Source organism: Ursus maritimus, unplaced genomic scaffold (genome assembly GCF_017311325.1).
Source record: "Ursus maritimus isolate PB19 unplaced genomic scaffold, ASM1731132v1 scaffold_7, whole genome shotgun sequence".
Classification (NCBI taxonomy): domain Eukaryota; kingdom Metazoa; phylum Chordata; class Mammalia; order Carnivora; family Ursidae; genus Ursus; species Ursus maritimus.
The window spans coordinates 36,232,586-36,255,044 of record NW_024426885.1 but is presented as its reverse complement, the minus strand read 5'-3'; the positions used below and the strand labels follow the sequence as shown (position 1 = coordinate 36,255,044).

At 43.5% G+C, this 22,459-nt stretch overlaps 1 protein-coding gene across 3 annotated transcripts in view; it reads right to left on the bottom strand.

Annotated features, from left to right (window-relative positions):
• Window positions 1-22,459, bottom strand: part of PANK1 (pantothenate kinase 1) — a 101,639-nt gene that overhangs the window by 31,895 nt on the left and 47,285 nt on the right. Inside the window, exon 1 of one of the 3 annotated variants that reach the window (XM_040624126.1) lies at window positions 19,794-20,496. The exons of the other annotated variants lie outside the window; for them this stretch is intronic. Coding sequence (XP_040480060.1) covers window positions 19,794-20,496 — 703 coding nt within the window. Of the gene's footprint in view, window positions 1-19,793; window positions 20,497-22,459 lie in introns of those variants that run through there. 3 annotated transcript variants of the gene reach the window in all.

The window sequence follows — 22,459 nt, the reverse complement described above, 5'->3', positions numbered from 1 at the left end:
ATTTGAGGTTTGTATAATCAACAGGGGAAGAAAAAAAGACTTTTAAAGCGCTGACATTTTGGGGCCCCTGGGTGGCTCAGTTGTTAAGCGTCTGCCTTCAGCTCCGGTCATGATCCTGGGGTTCTGGGATTGAGCCCTGCATTGGGTTCCCCACTGAACAGGGAGCCTGCTTCTTCCTCTGTCCTTCCCCCCTGCTTGTGCATGCTCTCTCTCTCTCTCAAATAAATAAATAAAATCTTTAAATAATAATGAATAAATAATAAATAATAATAAATAATGAAATCTTTAAAAAAAATAAAGCACTGATATTTTTATGCTACATGAATACTAATTATGTTGAAGTTGCCTAAGGACCTCTCCATGTTTAAAAAAACCCAAACTTTGTTAACTTAGATCCTAGTGTGTAATAGAATTATACTTCTTAAAAAATTAGTTCTCTGAGGGCTAGCCTTCCCTTCACCATATCTAAATTTAGCTGGTAGTATAATGTAGTCTTTGCTAATATATTCATAGAAACATTTAACTTTAAGAGGTGAAAGGGACCTTAGGTCGAGTCCAACATCCTGTTTACAGATAAGAAAATTATGGCTCAGAAAGATCAAGGATTGTCCAAGGTCAGTCCCAGTAGTTTGGACCCATTTTCAGTTTCATGAGCCAGTAAGCTCCCCATTTTGCAAGGCTTGTCTGAGTTAAGCAACTTGTCACTTGCGGTGAGAGCACCTGGACCGATAGGATGGGCAAGTTTCTTCCTTGAGCCACTAAGCTGTAAGGTGGAGTTGGGCTCACGGATCACCGAGGTCCTGTCTACTTCTCACACCCCTTCAATTTCAACACACACACAGCTCACCAAAACCATACTTTTAACTGCATAAAACCTAACAGCTGAAAACCTAAGAGCTATTTAAGGGCTTTGAAGAAAGTGGTAAACGTAAAATTTAATAAAAGGGTTTCAGTAACACTGTAGAGGAACCCATAATTACTGCACACAGAGCAATCTGCTAAACATGAAATATTCTATGCGAAGAAACTTGAGTCATGCTCTCTTTCAAAATAACGCACACCAGGTTCCCTTCGTTTGAATTTTAGTCACATAGCAATCCCCAGCGTTGGCAAGGGGACAAGGACACAAGTACTTACAGAGTACCGGTGGGAATGGAAACTGGTACAATCTTTCCATGGGCTTTTTGGAAATATCTATTAAAAAGCTCCAGATTCCTCCTCTATTCTTTAATACATCAGTTCCACTGTACCCTAAAGATATAATTATGCATGCATTCAAAAATTTATCTTAAAAAAAAATCACTAAACTTTTGCTACCGAGAGTGAGAAAATTATTGTCCAAACATACAGATTGGGTTAAATAAACTAAATAAACGATTACCCATTAATACAAAGAAACAAAACACCACCATTAAAATAATTTTGTAGGATGGCATTTAATGATGTGAGGAGAATGTTCATTATATGTTGTTAGGTGAAAAGGGCAGGTGATTCAATGGTACACTGTACATGACTACAATTCTGTATAAAAATTAAATAGCTATTTGTGCACGGAAAACAAGACTAGAAACTTGAGGAAGGAATGTTAACAGCTGTTATCTCTAGGTCGTGGATTAGGGTAATTTTTTTCTCCTTCTGGCTTTTCCGATGATGCTTTTCAATTGCTTACAATAATACATTTAATCTTAATAATCAAAGTTATTTATTTATGTATAAAGATTTTATTTATTTATTTGAGAGAAAGCGAGCACGAGCAGGGGGCAGGGGCAGAAGGGTTGGGGGAGAGGGCAAAAGCAGACTCCCCGATGAGCAGGGAGCCTGACACAGGGCACAATCCCAGGACCCTGAGATCATGACCTGAGCCGGTCAGACGCCTAACTGACTGCACCACCCGGCTGCCCAGTAATCAGAGTTATTTTAGAATTCTCAATCAAAAACTTCACTGTAATGATGCAAAAGAAAAAGAAATCATTTTACCTTTGCTTCAGGGAGCTGACAGCAGATCCCGTGGTCCCGCCCACGGGAACCTGTGTGCCTGCATTCCCCAGCTCCACAGCCCCTTCGTGCTTAGGCAGTACCCTGCCCGTGGCCAGTCTCTTACTGAAATCCACTAGACACAAGCTATCAATGACCAGGAAAGCCTGACACCCTAGAACAAAGTTTTTTCATCAGTTAGACAGTTGACAGGTGGGATTTACCCACCTGCACCACTGTGAGGGCAAAACCTGTAGGTTAAACTTGGCCATTCATAACGCACCTATGGGGGCAGAGGTATGTCTGCAGGAAAGATCTCTGCAGGAAAGGCCACACAGCCCTGTGTGACAATAACCCTCCTGCCACTGGCACAGCCTCCGATTCCTGTCAGCTTTTCCCCTCTCATGCGCACTGGGATGGGAACAAAAAGGCTGATCATATTCTCATATATGAGAGAGAAAAAGGGAAGAGCGAGGATTCCTTTCAGAACGTCTGAGGCGGGCAGAAGTGTCATCACATCAGCCCCCAGAACTAACGCCTGCATTTCACCAACTCCGCTCTGCAGGCCCGAGTGGTCTGCTCCACACAACAGACTCAGTGCCTAGGGCCTGCGACCTTTTTGGGCACCCATGAAAATATTGTAATTTCTTTTAAAATTAGAAGAAAACATACAAACGTTCAGGTCAGAGACAATGTTGTAATATGTCATATTAACACATTCGTCTTTATATCAACAGAGTTAAAAACTGTAACTTTGAATTTCTTATGAAGGAAAGAGCATGTAAAGGCCCAGTGCTGGGGGTCCACGGAAGTGAGCCTCTGTTTACAGTTTGCGCCACACCCAGTCACAGGTTAGATATGACCAGATGCCAGATCAGAGTTGGCTTTGCATTTGCAATTTGAACCGGGTAGCTATGGTTTGTTTACAATTGTATTTCCTTAAAGCAACTTCAATTTTAGTATTTAGTGCAACTAAATTTAAAGTCAAAGTTTTAATGACATTTATTTTTAAAAACCACAGGCTATATTCAACCACATGCTTTCTCAACCTTGGCTCATTATAAAAACTGCCGAAGGCACTTGTTAAAAATATGGACTCCCAGGCCATCGCCTGGAGACTGAGATGCAGGAGGACTGGAGAATATGGTTTTTTTTGGGGGGTGCTGTAATTCTTACTGGTCAAGTTCAAAACTGCTGTTCTAGTTGAATCAAAATGAAAGTTGTAAGAAGCTAGACCACAACTTAAAAGTGAGAAATCAGAGTTTGAATGGGTTACTCTTGCTTTTAACTGTGAGGAAGCTCTGAGGTGGACCGCTGGGGTGGTGCCTGGCAATGACCTGGCAGATGGTCCCATTCCCCAAAGGTCCCATCCCCATCTAATTGCTTGTTAATGAAACTATTAATGGACAATTTATACCATGAATGCCACAGGTGATTTTTAAATTTTAAACCCAGGTTTTGAACTTCCAGGTATCACCCACCCACAACTAAACCCACGGTTATGGGTTTAGAAACGTTCCACGTATGATTAAGTTTCATCAGTGTGCTCCTCTCTCCCGGTGACTCCCATGTTAAAGGCAACCATGCGTTCCTCCGTGAAGAAGCGAGCTCACGACACGGTACTGCTGTATTTAGGTCAGGCAGGCAGATGTTCTTTGATTTGCAACCCATGTGGTCGACCTTTATACACACAACCACATGAAATCTGAACAACAAACAGAAACACCAACATAAAAGCTGTGTTACTTTTTTTTTAGGTTAAGATTTGAGAAAGAGAAAAAAAAAAGGTCTTGCAGGGCGCCATTCTGGTGTTAATAAATGTATTCTTAGCTTGAACCTGGGCCAGGAGGAAGCAGGGGCAAGATGAAGCTACAGATGAGGGAATCCAAAATGTCAACCTGTGATGTGAAAAAAACTTTCCTTGAGCGTCTTCCTCGAGTCCCTGAGCAGCTCAGTGAGGTGTGGTTTCCTTCCCAAGATCCTGGAGCCTCTCCCTGCCACCCTCATGAGAGAAAATCAGAGCTGAAGGAGGGATGTCACTCTAGTGACCATCGAGCTTATTCTGTTCCTGTCACCCCCACAGTCAATCCCTGGATTTCTGTCCTAGGTCCTAAGGAGGGGAAGTGATAGTCAATGAAATAGGAAATGAAAACTGTGCCCCACTCCTCAGTCACATTGTCAAGCGGGGGGGGGGGGGGGGACAGACAATCACAGACAGTTAAGGTCATTGTCCCTATTTCTCACCAAGAAGCTGTCTGTCCTGCCCCATATAGAGGCAACAGAAGTTGCTTATCGACCTTCCATGTGGTCCTCAGCTTTAATAACGCCACCTTCATCATCAGAAAGAGAGTCCTTTGGACTAAAAAGAAGATCCTGCAGAGATGTGCCAAGGGACAAGAGTACAGTGGCCCTGTGTGATTATGTCCAGTGTGAGCATTTCAGCACCCAGAGCTAACCAGAGCGTGCACGCAGGAATGGTTCCTCCAGCTACCTCACGCCCTGCACTGAAGCTCAACGTGGCAATCTCATTACCTGCTTAAACAAATCCCACGGTAGACCGCCAAGAGGTTTAGCTTTCTGTCTTGATCAGCCACCAAAGCATACGTACTTACTCCAGGGATGCTACTGACAATTTAATACCAGGGAGTGGCTAATTGGAGGCTTCGGGGAGAACCGCAGGGCTGGGTAGCACCACTGGGCGGAACAACAGGTTTATCAGAAATGGGCTTTATTCATTCACTTTAGCTTGACTGTGAAAGTCTGGCAAATCTTTAAAGTCGAGCTGAGTGGGGACTAAGGAAAGATGCACCCACTGTTCACATGGCATTGCAAGCTGAAAGAAAGAGGAGATCACAAGCCCCTCTCCAAATAACCTGCAAGCAACTGCATGCTGATGGAGCCACTGATTCACGAACAGCTTTCTATGACAGTGAGAGGCACTGTGGCACAGAGCTGGGATATGGCCATGAACCTGCCCCTGTGGCACTTACATTTGGGTCTGCGAGGATGGATCGTTCATCAAGAACAATCAGGAAAGAGTGAAAACTCTGCTAGGAGTGAAATACATGTTGTCCTAGGACCAGACACCATTGAAAACAATCCTTTAGTATTTATGAATGGCAGCTCTAAGCAGGGTTCCCTCTTAGGCACAATAACCATCAAACGTTAAGCTTGAGACTTCCGAGCCATTCAAGAACCTTATCATTAAACTGGAGATGACACTCAAACCTACAAAAAAGTTTAAAACCACAGATGTGAGTGTTGGAGGGACATAAGAGCTCTCTGAAGGAAATGCACATCAAAATCACAATGAGATACCATTTCGAACCCACTAGAGTGGCTATAATTTAAAAAATGGAAAATACCCAACTGTTGGTGAGGATGTGGGGAAACTGGAGCCCTCACACACTGTTGGTGGGGATATAAAATAGTGCAGTCACTTTGGAAAACAGTCTGATGTTCTGCGGGAGGTTAAACGTAAGCTAGTATATGATCTAAGAAGTTCACTCTCAGGTATATACCCAAGAGCGTTGGAAGCGCTGTCCACATACAAAGTTGTATGCGAATGTTCATAGCAGCGTTACTCATAACAGCCAGAAAGCGGAAACAACCTGAATGCCCACCAACTGACGAATGGATTAGTAACCTATGCTCTCTCCGTGCAATGAAGTATTATTCGGCAATAAAAAGGAATGAAATACTGATGTGCACTAAGACACAGATGAACGTTGAAAACACTATGCTAAGTGGAAGGAACCAATCACAAGAGACCACATATTGTATGACTCCAATATATGGAAGGTCCACAATAGGTAACTCTGTAAGAGGCAGAAATATTAGTGGTTGCCTGGCATCGGGAGTTGTGGGGGCAAAAAGGAGTGACTGCCAATAAGTTTTTGGGGGCGGCGCGATGGAGTGTTCTAAAACTGACTGTGGTAATGGTTGCACTCTGTGAATATGCTACAAATCACCTAATTGCATATGTTAAATGGGTAAATTGCATGTGAATTATATCTTAATAAAGCAGATTTTATGCATATATGAAGCTCTGGCCTAATCCCTTCATTTTACAGATAACTTTTAAAATATAAATGCCAAATTGGGGCACCTGGGTGGCTCAGTCAGTTAAAGGTCGGCCTTTGGCTCAGGTCATGATTTCAGGGTCCTGGGATCAAGCCCGGCAGGCATCAGGCTCCCTGCTCAGCGGGGAGCCTTCTTCTTCCTCTCCCTCTGCCCCTCCCTCCCTGCTTATGCTTTCTCTCTCTCAAGTAAATAAATGAAATCTTTTTAAAAAATAGAATAAAATAAAATATAAATGCCAAAGTATAATTGTTTTTGAAGCAAATCTTTCTAAAATGCATGACCCACTTTCCCATATTTTTAAAGAAAATAAACAGTAAAAAATTTTAGCTCTTCCTGATGACTGATGGCCATTTGAGAATCAATTTTTGTGCCCACTATAGACTGATGCCCTCAGGAACCACATGAATCTGCGTCCCAGGCTGTTATGACTTGAGGATTCTTTTGTCTCTCTTATAGCTTTCTCTGTCGTGTTTTTGGGCTAATGCTGTTAATTTCTTGCTGCTATCAATGTTACTGCACTATTTCTATCTCAAACCTGCCGTATATGAATGCAGATAAACCAGAAAATCAAGTCTGTTAAAAACTGTGCCTTTGGTAAGAGTAAATAGACTCAGAGAGAGCACAGGAAGTACTCTGAATGCAAAATGCAAAAGCATCTCCAATTTTATCTACTTTCCAACACTGATTTGGGTGGCTTGTAAGTGTTTGCTTCCTTCATGGTTCTCAGCTGCCTTCTGGCTTATCGCTGGCAAGTTTCCAGAAGTGACAATCACTGTCATTAGTAATAACTGTTTTCTTTTACTATAACAATTTTTATCAAAGGCACAGCTAAATGTAATATCTAGTTGGAAAAAGGGGTTACAACTTAAAAAATATAAATATGAGTATTCAAAATATGTTATTTATCCGGTGCCATTTAGTTTGGGGACAGAGTGCCCTTCTCCATCATTAAGGTGAGATTTTCCGAACAACTTAACACTGGAAATTTATTACATCTGAACTCCGGACCTCACATACGAAAGAGATAAAAGCAACATCTTTACATTGGTTTACTTTACAAAACACATTACACATTTAATGTAAAGTTCATCTATGAGAACAACGCTATTTTGATGAATGTAAAGGCTGGACAGTGGTCACTTACAGACGATAGCTGTAGTCTCATAAACTTTAGCGTCCAATTTATTTTTGTACTTTGTTTGGATTACACAATATGGAGAAAAGTTTGACTCACAGAGAGTAGGTGCAAATCCTAACTGTTTTTTGAACAGCTTTCCTTGCAATCCTGATTCAGTAACTTGGAATCAAAACTGATTCAGTAACTTGGAAAGATTTACTGAAAATGTTTCACAAAAAGCTGAACACTGAAAATAACTAACAACTCCTCAGTTTGCTTGTAAGAAACATGAAAATCAGACAAGAGCATCTAAACCTTATAGTAAGTGCTAAAAATCTCAACTGGACAGGTTATTCATTTACTTGTTATTATATAACTGACCTATGCCAGAGTGAGAGCATTTGCCAAGCAAAAACTAAGCCTTGCCTAAAAATTAATTGAGTGTGGTACACTTGTACTGAAGTAGTGTATTAGCCTGTGCAATTTTATGTGGACATATGTGTACAGACCAAACTTTTTTTTTTTTTTTTTAATTTATTTGACAGAGAGAGAGACAGCCAGCTAGAGAGGGAACACAAGCAGGGGGAGTGGGAGGGGGAGAAGCAGGCTCCCAGCAGAGCAGGGAGCCCGATGTGGGGCTCGATCGCAGAACCCTGGGATCATGACCTGAGCTGAAGGCAGACACTTAACGAATGAGCCACCCTGGCACCCCCAGACCAAACTTTTTAAAAGACTTCAGAGCTACCAACTTGGCAATCAATGGTCTATTTATAAGAATTCAGGAGAAGCTTCTTCCAAGGTCTACAAAAATTGGGTTAATCCAGCAGCAGCGCTGTAGTAACTAAGATTAAGGGCTTACTATGTGCCAGGTTCCATGCTATGAGCTTTACATGTAATATTTGATTTAAGTCTCATACCCCAATGTGGTAGGCATTCTTATTATGCCCACTTAACAGATGATAGAACTGAGGATGAGAAGGTAAGGAACTCACCCAAATCTCAGTTGGGTGGTTTCCAACATGCTTTTTAATGACAGCTTTTAAGTAGACAAAAATATTTTTAAAGAAGAATTTTGAATGACATATTTGGACCCTTTTAAAAAAGTTCCATCCCGTACTTAGCTGATGCATAGCAAATATGCACTGCTAAGCAACAGAAGAGCAGCCATTTGCACCCATTACTTACACAGCCTCGTATAAAACAGACACTAGTCATGTCCCTAAGGTACTAGAAGATATCACATGATTCTCAGTATTCTGTCAAAGAAGACGAAAATGTACAAAATGCATCTGAAGCACGTTTTTCATAAAACCGAAAACCTCCTAATACTGACAAAAGTAAGCCAGTCCTGGCAGTTACACAGATAAGAACTCACTGATGTTTTAACTGGTTAGATCCCCAGGAACGCTTGACAAACAAGAGTGATACTAAATAGATTCAGCATCTCTTTGTTTTTGTGGTTAATTTGAAGTGCAGGGTCATAGGTCTAAAGATTGTCTGCAATGGCGAACCGCACAAATTCCAGCAATACCCCTCCTGGGAACCTCCTGTAAAGCCCAAGCTCAACTTGAACACAGGACCTCCAGACCTCCAGCCTGAGCCCGGCCCTGCTCCCTGTGTGTGTTCAGGATGAATGAAAGCTCGCCCGCTCTCACCCCAGTGGCTGCAGAAGGAAGGGTGGAATTCTTTTAATACTGTTCCTAAGCTCTCAATCTCAAGACAAAAACTACATAGGAGATACAAGTCACTTCTAAGCCAGTGAGTCTGCAGTGATCCCCAAGCACCTTTTTGGAACAGGAGTATTTCATTACAAGAATGAGGTTTCAAGTCTCAGACCATGAAGAAATGGTTAAAAATTAATCATAAACAAACAATAACAGGGACTGGCAAAAGAAACAAACACCACCACCACCACCACCCCCTGGCAAACTGAATCCTTCCAGGAAACACAATTTCAAATTTTCATCTACCTATCAACAAACAGGATGCAACAATTTTATCCATAGTTAGATAACTGAATTTAGCCCTCTAACTGTGCATCATAAAACACTATAGTTCAACTGAAAATAACACATTGTTCACTTTTTTCAGCAATTAACAGATTAGGGTTATGTTTTTAAAAAGAGTTCTCACCTTTTAGAAATACATACAAAAACACTTACCATTGCAATGATATATCTGAGATTTGCTGCAAATCATCCAGTTGGAAACGGGAGGTTTGGATGTAACAGATGAAATAGGATAGGACATGAATGAACAGAGAGGTGAACACTGAGTGATGAGCACCTCTTGGGTATATATACACTTTGGTTTTGTATTTGGTTTGAAACTTCCCTGGCTGAAAAGATTTCTTTAAAATCCCAAGCTCTCCAAATATTCTTACCAGACAGTGAGAGGAGTGTGGAGCATAATGAGTCACCTTTGGAGTAAAACTCAAATGGGAATGAACTGGGGAAGTCCCTGTTTTTGCCCCACAGATCCTGCCTGTGGAAACAAACATGCCAAGCTCCTTTCCCTCTTGGCTGGGACAAATTTCAACCTGCCCGCCCTAACCAGAACCATGAAATGAAGATACTCTGGCAACTCCACCCTGCCATTTCACCAACAGTAAACTAACTTTAAATCACCCTAGATAGGTGCAAGACTCATTGAGGCCCGACTTAACACCTATTTAAAGAAGAAATGTTGGTGTTTCCCAATCCACGTGTATTGAACAGATAGCTCAAAACAATTCAAGTCATTCGAAATAAAAACAACAGTGAATCATAAAATGAGTAGAAAGAAGCCCAAAGTTATGATCTCCCTGTGATTAACACTTCGGTGCATGCATGGATATGTATCTGTATACATAAAGTCATGTATACTATTTTCTTCTCCTTTTCTTAGCTCTCCTGCTGCTTTGCTGGTACACTAACACCTGCTTGTTCTACCTACTGGGTGATCCAGCATGAAACCCAGCTGTATTCGGGGTAGGCATTTAAGAGGGACAAAAGGAGGCAGATAACAATGCGATTCTAAATCCCACCCTTACACTACAGCGGGCCCTCAAATATCTGTAGAATACTTGCTTTCCTGAGAATGAAGCTCCTTTGTCTAACTCCTCATCTTTTGGCATTGTCCTACTTAGCAGAGGACATCTTGACCTTTTCCTCCCCTTCTGACTCAAATGCCTTATTAATTCAGCTTGTATTACTGATGCTCTCTGGGACTTTCCTCTGCATGACCCATGACGCTTTTTCTAGTCAGTGGTGTACTGGTAAATGTTTAGCAACTGGCTCTCTAAAAATTAAAGCCTTGATTTTCACTGTTCACCAATTTCCACAGCGTAAATACACCCACTGTAGCCAATTTCAAGCTATTGACACAAGGACACTGAATGCAGTTAGGAAGTAATGTGTACAGCCAGCTCTCAGAGCCTGTAGGAGCCTGCACCAGCACATCATGGGGACCCGTCGTCGTTTGCCTCGGAAAATCTCAGTTTATGCCTGTGGTCCTGGCATAATTATTCATGATACCCCTTATCACTCTTTTAAAGTGTTGATGATAGGGGTGCCTGAGTGGCTCAGTTGGTTAAGTGTCTGCCTTTGGCTCAGGTCATGATCTTGGAGTCCTGGCATTGAGCCCCACGTCAGGCTCCCTGGTCAGTGGGGAGTCTGCTTATCCCTCTCTCTCTGCTCTTCCCCCCAACTCATGCTCTCTCTCAAATAAATAAATAAAACCTTTGGGGAAAAAAAGTGTTGATGATCTATTATGCAGTCACTCCAAAGAGTAAACCACATTTGGACCACTTTCTCATAGTAAAAAAGTTTCATACAAGATAACAAGATGTGGTATCTCCTTGACCAAATAGATAATACCTTCCTTCCCCTAAATACACAGCATGTCTTTAGATGTTTTTCATCAAACATTGGTAGCTGGGAAAGTATGAATAGTAAACAGACAGCTTCAACAATGTTCAGGTCCTCTGATTCATACACAGAGTTTAGTGACTTTGGAAATGCCATAGTATTTGAGTAAAATCAAGCCAAGCAACTGGCTTCAGTCTATATCCCAGCTTGGAATCACATGAAGCCAAGTATTACATGTAGAGTCTAGCACAGGGATAAAAACTGGTTAGCCCCTGTGGGGCTGATAGGCTTATTAAATCTGAGTTCAAGGTCACCCAGGTCAGTACTTATCTAATCCCCTTTATGACAACCCCAAGAGGCCATCCTCCCATGTAAGCTTTACTACTGTTGGCAACCCAGTACAACCAGTACTGAATTACTATGATGATGGAGTCTGGCAGGTGAGTGTGTGGGTCTTGGTTTTTCAGACGGTGGGACCCCAAGGAAAAGTCAAGATAGAATAGCTGTCTTTAAATGGTCTAGTGAGCAGTCATGGAGAAGAGAGACTGGACACAGTGTATGGTCAAGGTAGAAGTTACGGGAATCTGATTTCACTTCGTGTAAGGAAGGGCATTTAACACCACCACCCATGATAGCTAACATTTGAGTGCTTACATTATGCTGGAAGCCTCATCACACCGCTGACCCATATCAAGCTTGAAGTCACACAAGTGCACCCCTGTCTCTCTCACTCCCGGACTGCCTACCTCAGGCTGTAAAGGAGTCGTCAGTTCCGAAGTCCCAGAGGATTCCTAGTAACCGGCACTGCCCAGGCTGGCCCCTGCTCACAGAGGTTCATGGAGGCTCAACTGTCCAGAGGCACAAGCTAAAGGCCCCGCAGCCCAGATTCAGCATAGAGGCAAAGCCAGCTGCACCAGAAGGTTCATGTGCTAGTCTTAAAGGCAACAAGTGCCCAGAAATATCCATCTCTTCATCTGCCAGAACAAAGTTTGCTAGGCTGCGGGTTAAAAAGGCCTACGAACTCCATGCAGCTGTTCTGAATTCTGCAGCCTTGTCCGATTCAAGCAGCATTCACAAAGGCGAAGGGCTCACTTTCCTAACCCTTCTCATCTCTTTGGTGCATTATCAGCCTCACTCGAGGGCCGAGGTATCAAACCATAAAGATCAAAGGAAGAAACGTCCTTTTTAAAAAATAACTTTGTCCTGGTACTAGATTAGCAGTAAAATAAATGACAGTCTTCTTAGTCACGAAGTTGCTGATATCACCCTCAGACAGGGCACGCTGTACTCCATTTCAGGAGTTGCGATGGGCAACTTAGGAAAGTGACAATGAGGTCATTGAATTGTGACACAGGCTATGTGTCCTGCTTCTAGAAACATCAGAGGGAGTTACGGGAGCTTCCACTCAGGATGTGATGTTAGGTCAGTTTGGAAGATACCCTGACCCTCAGGCCCAGTCTCAGTCCCGGCAAGATGAGTTCATGGAAATTCTGAGATTTCACAAAGTTTTGAAAGCCTCTGTGACTAAGTAACAGCAATAATATTAACATTAAATGTCCTTTATTAACAGTTGCTAGTGTTAATAGCAAAATCTCTTTTACTATGCACACACCAGTGTCTAGTCATTCTATTTTACATTTACCTACATTTCCACATTTGGTCCTCACAATTAATAAGATGGGCCCCATTATCTCTATTCAAGAAGTAGTCCCAGAGGGGCACCTGGGTGCCTCAGTCGGGTAAGTGGCTGCCTTCAGCTCGGGTCATGATCCCAGGGTCCTGGGATTGAGCCCCACATCTGGCTCCATGCTCAGTGCGGAGTCTGCTTAAAATGCTCTCTGCCCCCCCTCCCCTTTCTCTATCTAAAATAAGTAAATAAATCTTAAAAAAAAAAAAAAAAAAAAGCAAAGACAAAAACAAAAAATCAACAAAAAAAAACCCAAGTGCAGCGAGGCTCTAAATGTAGGTCTGGTGGCTCCAAAGCTCTTTCCACTACAGAACACTACTCATACTTCCCAAGAGCCCTCTAGGGTCCTGAGTCTAGCTCCGCAGAGTCAAAATCTGAACTCTGACGGTTTTACCCTGAGCCCTTGTGCCCTCCCTCCATTTCTTCTCTGAAGAAGGAAGATCATGATAGGATCTGTCTTACCACAGTTTGAGTATCTTATAAACAACTGAAATTTATTTCTTATAGTTCTGGAGTCCAAGATCAAGGTGCTGGAGGTTTCGGTGTCTGGTGAGAGCCTGCCTCCTAGATGGCTGTCTTTTGGCTGTAACCTCACATGGCAGAAGCAGGGATTGGGGGGGGGGTGGCTAGCTTTCTGAGGTCTCTTTTATAAGGACACCAATCCCAGTGGCTCTACCCTCACGACCTAATCACCTCCCAAAGGCCCCCACCTCCTAATACAATCACCTTGGGGGTTAGAAGGTCAATATATGAGCTTTGGGGGGACATAAGCATTCAGTCCATAGCAGTACCCATCTCATAGGGCGCTGGGAGTATTTGTTCAGATAATCCACATAAAGTGTTTAGCTCAGGGCATGCACATAGGAAGTGCCCCATAATGCTGGCCACTGTTACTTCCACAGACACACGGATCAACTTTTTGCCAAAGGTGTACAGATTGCATACACTTATCTCTTCTGAAAATTTTACAGAACACACTTCTTTTCCTGACATAAATAGTAGGTTTACTGTGGCAGAAAAGAAAGCCAGCTTGCTGTCAATGGACTTAGACCGGGTCTGAATTTTGGCCCTGCCATTCACTGACTAAGGTCTTGGGGCAGGATACTTCACCTCTGTGAGCCTCTCTTTCCCCATCTGTAAAATGGAGAGTGGGGTTGGTAATTTGCATACTTTCATAAAAACACAGGCATATAGCTGTTGCTCAATAACAGCTACTCTGACTACTCAAAGTGACTACTGTAAGTACCCGCTATCATGAGTTTTTCCATCCTCTTTCCAAACTACAGAGAAATCTGCTAGAGGTCCAGATCATTATTTTGATGTAACTGCCTCTAAAAATAACATTACCTCACCCCTTCGAATGACGGAGGATACGAACACACGCCCGCACACACACGTATGATTAGCCAGCTCTAAGCATCTAAGAGATGGCATGAATTAAGTAACGAGACACCAAGCTTGACAGCTGCACTATCTAGAGAAAAGGTCTACTTAGAAATTCTGTGCACCACATTGGGTACGCCGAACAGTTTCCATTTCTGAATCAGAGTACTGCCATCCCAAGGTGAATGCTGACTTACCTATTAAAGCTAAGGCACATGTAATTAAATATCATAGAAGTCAAACCTTGATTTATTTTAACTTTCATAGCACTTGGTTCGTATTAAAACCATACAAACATACACAAGCCAGGCTATCACAACAAAACAGAACAAAACAAAACCCCAAAACCTGTCAATGAAGACCAGTGCTCCTTTGTTTCCCTACTAATTCTGTTTCCAAAACCATGATGAATTTTTGCTTTATTCACTTGTTAAGTGTCCCATATGCTAAAAATTAGCAGCACTCTTTCCATCTTTGGTTACCATGCCAAACAAATATGCTTCATATTAATGTTGAAATTCACTTACCGGTCTTTTGAGGAAAAGTGTTCATGTGTCTAACAGACCCTGATACCTGACTTAGATGCTGGACACTTGGGCCTTAAATTCTTAATCTTCTGTTCAAATGTGCATTGCACCACTCATAACTTCATTGACAAAGTTGGGAATCTGACCATGTCCCAGAAGGTAGCAACAGAACAATGTGCCCTTCCTTTCCATTTGTCTTTTGTTCTTGAATTTGCAATCTCAAATTTGCAAATTTGCAATTTCCCATCTATCTAGAAGCACTGAATATGGTTGGTCAGTTGTTTGTTTTAAACGCATATATCTACATTCTATGCAGATACAACCAGAAAATTCTACCTATTATCTTTTTGTCCTGGTTTTTCTAACTAGCCCGATTCAGAGGTAGCGGAAAGCCCAGATGCCAAAGCTAAATACCCCAATATTTAGAAAATTGACACCTCTTATTTTCACAATGGTGGCTTGCTAAAACTGGTAACAGACTTAGGTTTCTTCAGTTTGTACCCATGATTATGTTCTGTGCATAACGAACTCTCACCCATTTTCTGCTAGTAGTGTCCTATCTAAATGATTTGAGAAGCCAGAACCCCCCACGCCCACCCCACAGGAGGCTGCCCCACGGATCCAGTCCTTATTCCTGCTTGTTGCAGCACAACAGAAGAGGGAATGGAGAGGGGCAGCACTCAGCCCCCAGCATTCTGATGATGCCCAAATATTTGTTTTTCTGCAGCATAGTGTTTGGTGACTCCAACAATCCCCTTGGCATTTTTTCCTCCCTCCACGAGGATGGCTCATCTAACAGTGTCCTTGTGATCTAAAATATCCAGCATTTCAAGGCAACATCTAAATACCACTTTGTGCCATTTTTGTTCCTTCTCCAAAAAGAATGTATTTGCCAATCTCAACAAAAATAACTTAAGGGACTCCTAGGTGGCTCAGTCGTTTGAGCACTGGACTCTTGTTTCCCGCTCAGGTCACAGTCCCTGGGTGGTGAGATCGAGCCGCAAGCCAGGCTCCCACTCAGCGGGGAGTCGACTTGAGATTCTCTCTCTCTCCCGCTCTTCTCTGACCCCTCCCCCTACTCGCACATACATGTAGGCTCTCTTTTTCTCTCCCCCTCTCTCTCTAAATAAATACATTTTTAAAAAACAAACATACAAAAAACAACTGAAGAAAGAGTTACCTACGAAGTTGCTGCAGCAATGTTTATGATATAGAGGCCCTCCCTACAGCCTAAAGCTGCAAGAGAAAGGTTAAATAAATTCTGGTATATCCATATAATGGAATATTGGGAATATAATACGACCATTAAAAAAGGACGTTTTAATGCCATAAGAAAATGCTTATGCTAAAATTTTATTTTTAAATAAAAGTTATCAAAATCTTATCTTAGTATGATTCAAAATTACCTGTAAAATATGGTACATTTTAAACATGTGTTTTCTCTGAGTGATGGGGCTGTGACTACTTTTTAACTGCTTTTTTCCCACATGTTTGTATTATCCACTATTTTTATTGGGGAAGGGCAAAAAAAAAAAAACATTGTAGGACTGAGTGTTACGGCTAATCAAATAAAACTTTTTGGTCTTTCTTATTCTGAGCCTGTATTTTTTTTTAAACTAAGTCAGTCTGAGGTTGTTTCTACCCACTCAGTTGTCCTGTCCTATGGATTAACAGTGGACAGTATTCTGTATGTACCAAGCAGGAATCTAAATTCTTAATCTACATTATCTCATTTAATCCTCACATCAACCCAGTGAGGTAGTATGATTATCTCTATCTCATCATACTAGAACTGAAGCAGGAAGGTGAAACAACCAGCCTCAGGCCATCCAGCTGCATTTCAAACTCAAGCCCTTCTGTGTACGAACGGCTACCCCATTTATAACACATTAGGTCCTCACAGCATTTTATTAGGACTATTATTAGTTTCAAAATATTTGGGAAATGCACTGACTCTGTAAGGTTCTACTTATGTGTACTTCCAAGAATCAAAGCACCAAGGAGCAGACCAAAGGAATCTCCCAGTTGATAACTTTATGGAAATTCCACTGAAGGACTTTTGCCAAAGTCTATCTTATGGATGGACACGGCTACCTCAATGAGGTGGCAATAATGTCACTTGTACCTTTTCTCTGTGGCCTCAATCAAATATTCATGTCCCCAAGGTGCATCGCGTAAGAGAAAAAACTATATCATCTATAATCAGACTTAATTGAGGAGATAAGACAAATAACACACTGAAACAATTGGCACAAGGCAAAAAAAACTTCAAACCATAATTAAATGCTTAACCATGTGGCAGAGTGGATAACTAGTGTAGAAGTCATGTGGAAAGAACTATCAGCTCTGAAGTGTCAGAATTCGAAAGGTACAAGAAACCACACTTGAAGATCACCTAGACAACTCCAGTATCTCAAGATGAGAACTAGTAACTTGGTTGAGGTCCCACAGCTGCTGAGTAGCAGAGGCAAGTCAGGTAATCAAGGAAGCTTGATGAAGCGGTTAGTCTTAGAAAAGACTTCCAAGGATGGCTTTAGCAAAATCAACCTGCCACTGGTTTAGATTACAAGCTTGTGAAGAGTCCCTGCACTGAGATTTACATTTTCAAAACAGTTAGAAACTACTGAATTGTTTGTTTCATTCCACTCATTGTTTTCATACATGAAGTATTTTACATACTGCACTCTAACCTTGATATTACCAAACAGAAACACACCTACTCACATCAGCATTGCAGATGCTTATCTGAGAGAAGTGAGCTCTGGCTGTCTTTAACACACCTCTGGTTTAGGCAGACTTTAGTGTCTGATGTTGTAAACTGGTAAGAAGGAATTATTTGCGTAGCTTCGATGCTTCCACCCCCAACATACTCTTACATTTTATTTACAGCACCCAATACTCTGTTATAGTTGCTTACATAAAAACCTATCTGTCATTAGAAAATAGGGATATACTTAACCCTAAGTGGATTAAAGAACCTAAATACGAACTGATTGAGCACTATTTTTTTTTATAAAAAGATACCTGAAGGATACCTAGGTGAGGTATAAAGATATTAAACCTAGTTTTCACTGAGAAATTTTGATAGTGAATACAGCAGATGTGACTCAGAACATGTAAAATTTATTTCAGAAATGTTTGTTCAAATTTGAGAAAATTTGATATTTGATATCCTACAGGGTAGGATAATGAAAAGTTGATTTCAATGAATCCCTTTTAAAAGTTTTTAAGTTAAGTGTCCTGGTCACTGAATTTAAGATAACTAAGGTTTTTATTTTTGTAAAAAATACAAACCACTTTAATTTCTGACATCAAACATACAGGTATAAAGTTATATTTTCTTGTATTCTAAAATAATAATCCCTGTGGGTTTGCAAGCTCAAATTAAGGCTCAAAATTATTTTTTTTCTATGCTTCCAATCTATTATTAAGAGTGTACTTTTTTTTTTTTTAAAGATTTTATTTATTTGACAGAGATAGAGACAGCCAGCGAGAGAGGGAACACAAGCAGGGGGAGTGGGAGAGGAAGAAGCAGGCTCACAGCAGAAGAGCCTGATGTGGGGCTCGATCCCATAATGCCGGGATCACGCCCTGAGCCGAAGGCAGACCCTTAACCGCTGTGCCACCCAGGCGCCCCAAGAGTGTCCTTTAAATTCCTCAAAAATTACTTCAAAAGGTGTTATGCTCTCTTGATCATTCACGCTAGCTGTAATACACAAAAACTCAATACAGTTCTCTTTCAATGTTTTATCAATTTACATCGCAAACTGTTATACAATTTGTACACGTGGATCAGAGAAATAACTAAAATGTGGTTTTGAAAGAAGAAAAATGGGTTAGTAAATCATAAGTAATCAATATTAAGTCCATAAAGAAAGTAATTTTCTAACAAGTCTCTAAAAATAAATAAATACAAATTCAAGGGCGAGGTAGATGTCCTCCTTACAACCATTGCCAAATCTGCTGTGTGGCCTCAGAGTTCCAGACAAGACTTTTAACTTTCAACCTAAACATTTCAGATCTACAAAATACAAGTATCAGAGTCACGTCCCACATCGATACTTCCCAAAGCCTCAGAGATTTTAATTGAGCGCAAAAAAGGGAAAAAAAACCACCAAATCCCTGAGTCTAAACAGAGAAACAAAAAGCTTTGCCAAGTATCAAGTTTTTACAGTTAAATCCAAAACCTATGCCAGCAATTTCAGTATCAGGCATATGACAATGGTGTTGAATGCAATCTAATTAGTATGCATTCTACTTAACTTTGCCTTTTGCCATTTATAAGCTTCATTAAAGGCACCCAGAAAGAGGTAACCAGTTGAATGAGGTTCGGCTCAAATAGGAAAAACCAGTTGGAAACTCTATCTACAAATTTTCATCTCACAATGTCCTGCGGGGAAGGTACTCTTTATAGCCTAACATCATATACACGCTTTAGATTGTGAAATAGCGCATTTCAGCTTTTTACGCCGCATACTACCATTAGAAACCCTCATCCCCAGTTCCCGAAAAAAAAAAAAAATCCACCTCCAATTCTCATTGGTCCACATAGTTCCAGCCCACATGGTATCAGTGGGTGTGTCGCTGCCAACAGGTCCTCTCATTGGCTGCGAAGAAAAAGCATTTAATAGGCTGTGATTTGGGGGGTTGTCAAACTCCACGCCTCCAGGCCTGGAGCTTGCCAATAGACCCGAGGTACTGGCGGCTACTCTGCGATTCAAAGGACAAGGTGGCTGCCTGAGCGCCAACCCCAGAAAGACGAACTCTGAGAAGCAAAAGGGGCAAGGAGCAGGGAGAGGGCGGCTCCGGCTGTCCCTCCAGCTCTACGCCTACTCCCACACCCCAAGAAATGTTCTCACACGTGCATTTTCCCATCAAATTAGAAAGGCGGGCAGTGCGCTAGCCTTTTTTAGAGTCGTGACGGAAGAAGCAGCGCAGGATCCGCATTCAGTCGGCCCATTCTACAGACTGAAGCAAGCAAGAGTGAGGCTCAGGCAGCGATCTTGGCGCCCCTGGGGAAAAAATCAGTCCCGGGAGCCCCCTCCGTACACTCCTCCGACAGCGGGTGCTGAGGCGCACCGGGCTCGCTGCGGTGCCTGCCCCGCCGCTCCCGGGTGCCGGGCCCGCGGGGTGCGCCTGCCTCGCGCCAGCGCTCCCCTCGCGATGGGACTTACGCGGCCTGTTCTTTCTCCCAGAGTCCATCCTCCTCCGCAGCCGGCATTTCTTGGCCGGGGAGTCGTGCTGAGGGGGCGGTGGCTGCGGCTGGAGCTCCGGCAAGAGCGGGAGGCGAGGGGGCGCCGCGTCGCCACCGCCCGCGGGGCCCCGGCTGCAGAGGCGCGGCGGCTGGACTGGCGGCGGGTGGAAGCCGTTGTGCAGCAGCCCATTCACGGCGGCAGCGCCGGTGTCGGCGGGGGCCCCCGGGGCGTGCGTGGCCGAATGCTCCGGCCGCCCGCCCCGGTCGCCCATGCCAGGAGCTGGTGCGGCGGCGCGCGGGCCCCGGCTCAGGCGGCCTCGCTGGAGGTCATTCTCGGGCGTCTTTATTTCCCCGGATCCTCCCTGCGGTTTCCGATTCAGCAGCCGCAGAGCCGGCGCCGGGGGATGGCGAGCCCGGCGCTCCTCCCCTTCTCCCACCGGCTCCCCCCGCTCCTCAGCGCTCTGCCCCCCGCGCGCCCGCCCCGCGGCGCCGGCCGGGAGCATTACGGCTCCCGGCGCGGAATCGGGGATCCCCGCGGACCCCCAGCCGGGGACCCCACAACCCGCCTCCTCCTGATCCCCGGGCAGCGCGACTTCAAACGCGGCTTCCTTGCCTCCCAGACCTGTCCCCGCTACTGAGCATGCCCAGTGCTGCCCGCCACCGCCACCGACGAGTTTCAACATGGGGACTGAAGTTCTCTGGGTTTGCAAAGAGATGGGCGGGTTGGGCTTTGTATCTCGGAGCAGCCCAGAGGGGACTGGGCGAGGCTGGCGCTAGAGGAGCAGGCAGCTTGGAGAGGAATACGGAGGCACACAAATATTTGTAGAGGTTTCAGGTTTGCCAATCCTGTCCGCAGTGGGCTAGACACCTTTGCAAGGTCATTCACGTTGTTCCCTCCAACACCCCTCCTCTCCTTGCTTTGTGAGTGTGCGTGTGTTTGGTTAAGTGACCAAACTATTCACAGGCCTGAGTGAAGGGAGGAGAACGATTATTTATAGAAAGGAAGGCCGATCTGGGAAGCGAAGGGAGTGAAATTTCTTTACTGGCACACATGCAGACACCATGTGGTTCCCTGGAGTTGTCTTTGCAGGGAGGAAACCTAGGAATACAGGGTAAGGACAGTGAAGGACACAGCTGCACACGGGATTAACCCGTGCTGGAAGAGACCAAGTAAACAGAAGCAGTCCCAAGCTATAAAAAGCACTTTCCTCACCCAGAAAGGTCTTCAAGAGACAATGTCATCCTATTTATAGAGTAAGGAGTTGCCTGTGTTTTAAGAAGGGAAGGCAGCAGCATGGCAGGGTGGTCAACACCATAAGCTTTGGAGTCAGAGCTGGGTTCAAATTCCAACTCAGCCACTGAGCAAACCCATGGAAAATTGCCCGAGTTAACATACCTGGCAATAGGAAATAGGACTGGACATGCTCAGTAGGCAGGACAAATTTGGGTGGTGAGGACCTTACCAAAGTTATGTAATCCCTTGAGGCCTCAGCTTTTGAATCTCACAAGGAGCTGTTGTGAGAAATCGTGTGGTACAATCCTGGCACACGGTATAGGCTTCAAAGAGGTAGTTATTTTAATTACTTCAAGTGAGGGGAGCAAACCATGCTCACAACCATATTTACGGTGTGATTTAGTATGTGTGATGTTCTCCATCATTTGTATTGACTGAATCTGCAGAAGAGTCAGAGGCCGGCAAGCGCCATCTGGGCCAGTGGGTTGCCAACCCCCTGGGCCTCAGTGCATTCAGCAGCAGCTGGGGCCTGCACCCCAGACTGGCAATTGCTTCCAGGAGAGGCTTACCCAGAATCACAGCTTTGGAACCACAGGCGCTGATGTTTTTGAATATAGGTGAGGTTTGGTGGGGTCCAGAGCCAATGGCCTAGAAAGACTTCTTAAGATGTCTTTGGTGAAAAATGGTGGGTTTTTATCAAAGCACAGGGACAGAACCAGTGGACAGCAAGAGCTGCTGCCTCCTGCTGCCCCGGGATTGTGAGGGGCAACTGATTATATGCTTTGGGGTAGGGGGGAAGTAAAGATAAGGGAAGTTCTTTCATATGCTAAAGAAGACTCACCGGATACTGGAGGCCTTGCTTCTTGTCAAACCAAGGTGGCTCCCTCCCTCCCCCCAGCAAGGCATTCACATTAAGACAGTTGGGAGCTCGTGGAGGAAGGTTATACTCTGCCTGCCTTAAGTATTTGTCAGTGGACTGCAGGTTATAAAGACATTTAATTTCATCTACATTTTCTTCTGCCTTTGTTTCCCACATCAGGGGCCACTTGAGAACTCTGGTCCATCCACTCATTTTTCCAGATAAGGAAACAGCCATGGAGAGATGGCTGAGGTTATTAAGTGCAAAAGTAGGACTAAGCCCTAAATCTTCTATCTCTGACCTTATCATACTATTTGAGACTTAGAGGAAAAACAAATATACAAACTTGGGTGCTATGGCTCCTGCCTACCTCTCCTGCCTCATCTCCAGCTCCCTGCGCTCCTGCTGTAGGGCAGCCTGCCAGTTCCTCAAATTATTACCCCTTTTGCACCTGTTATTTCCATTGCCTGAAATGCTCTTCCCCCAGACCTCTTTGTCCACTAGATTCTGACTCAATCCTCAGACCTCTGCTTCAACCTCTTATATTTGGAGA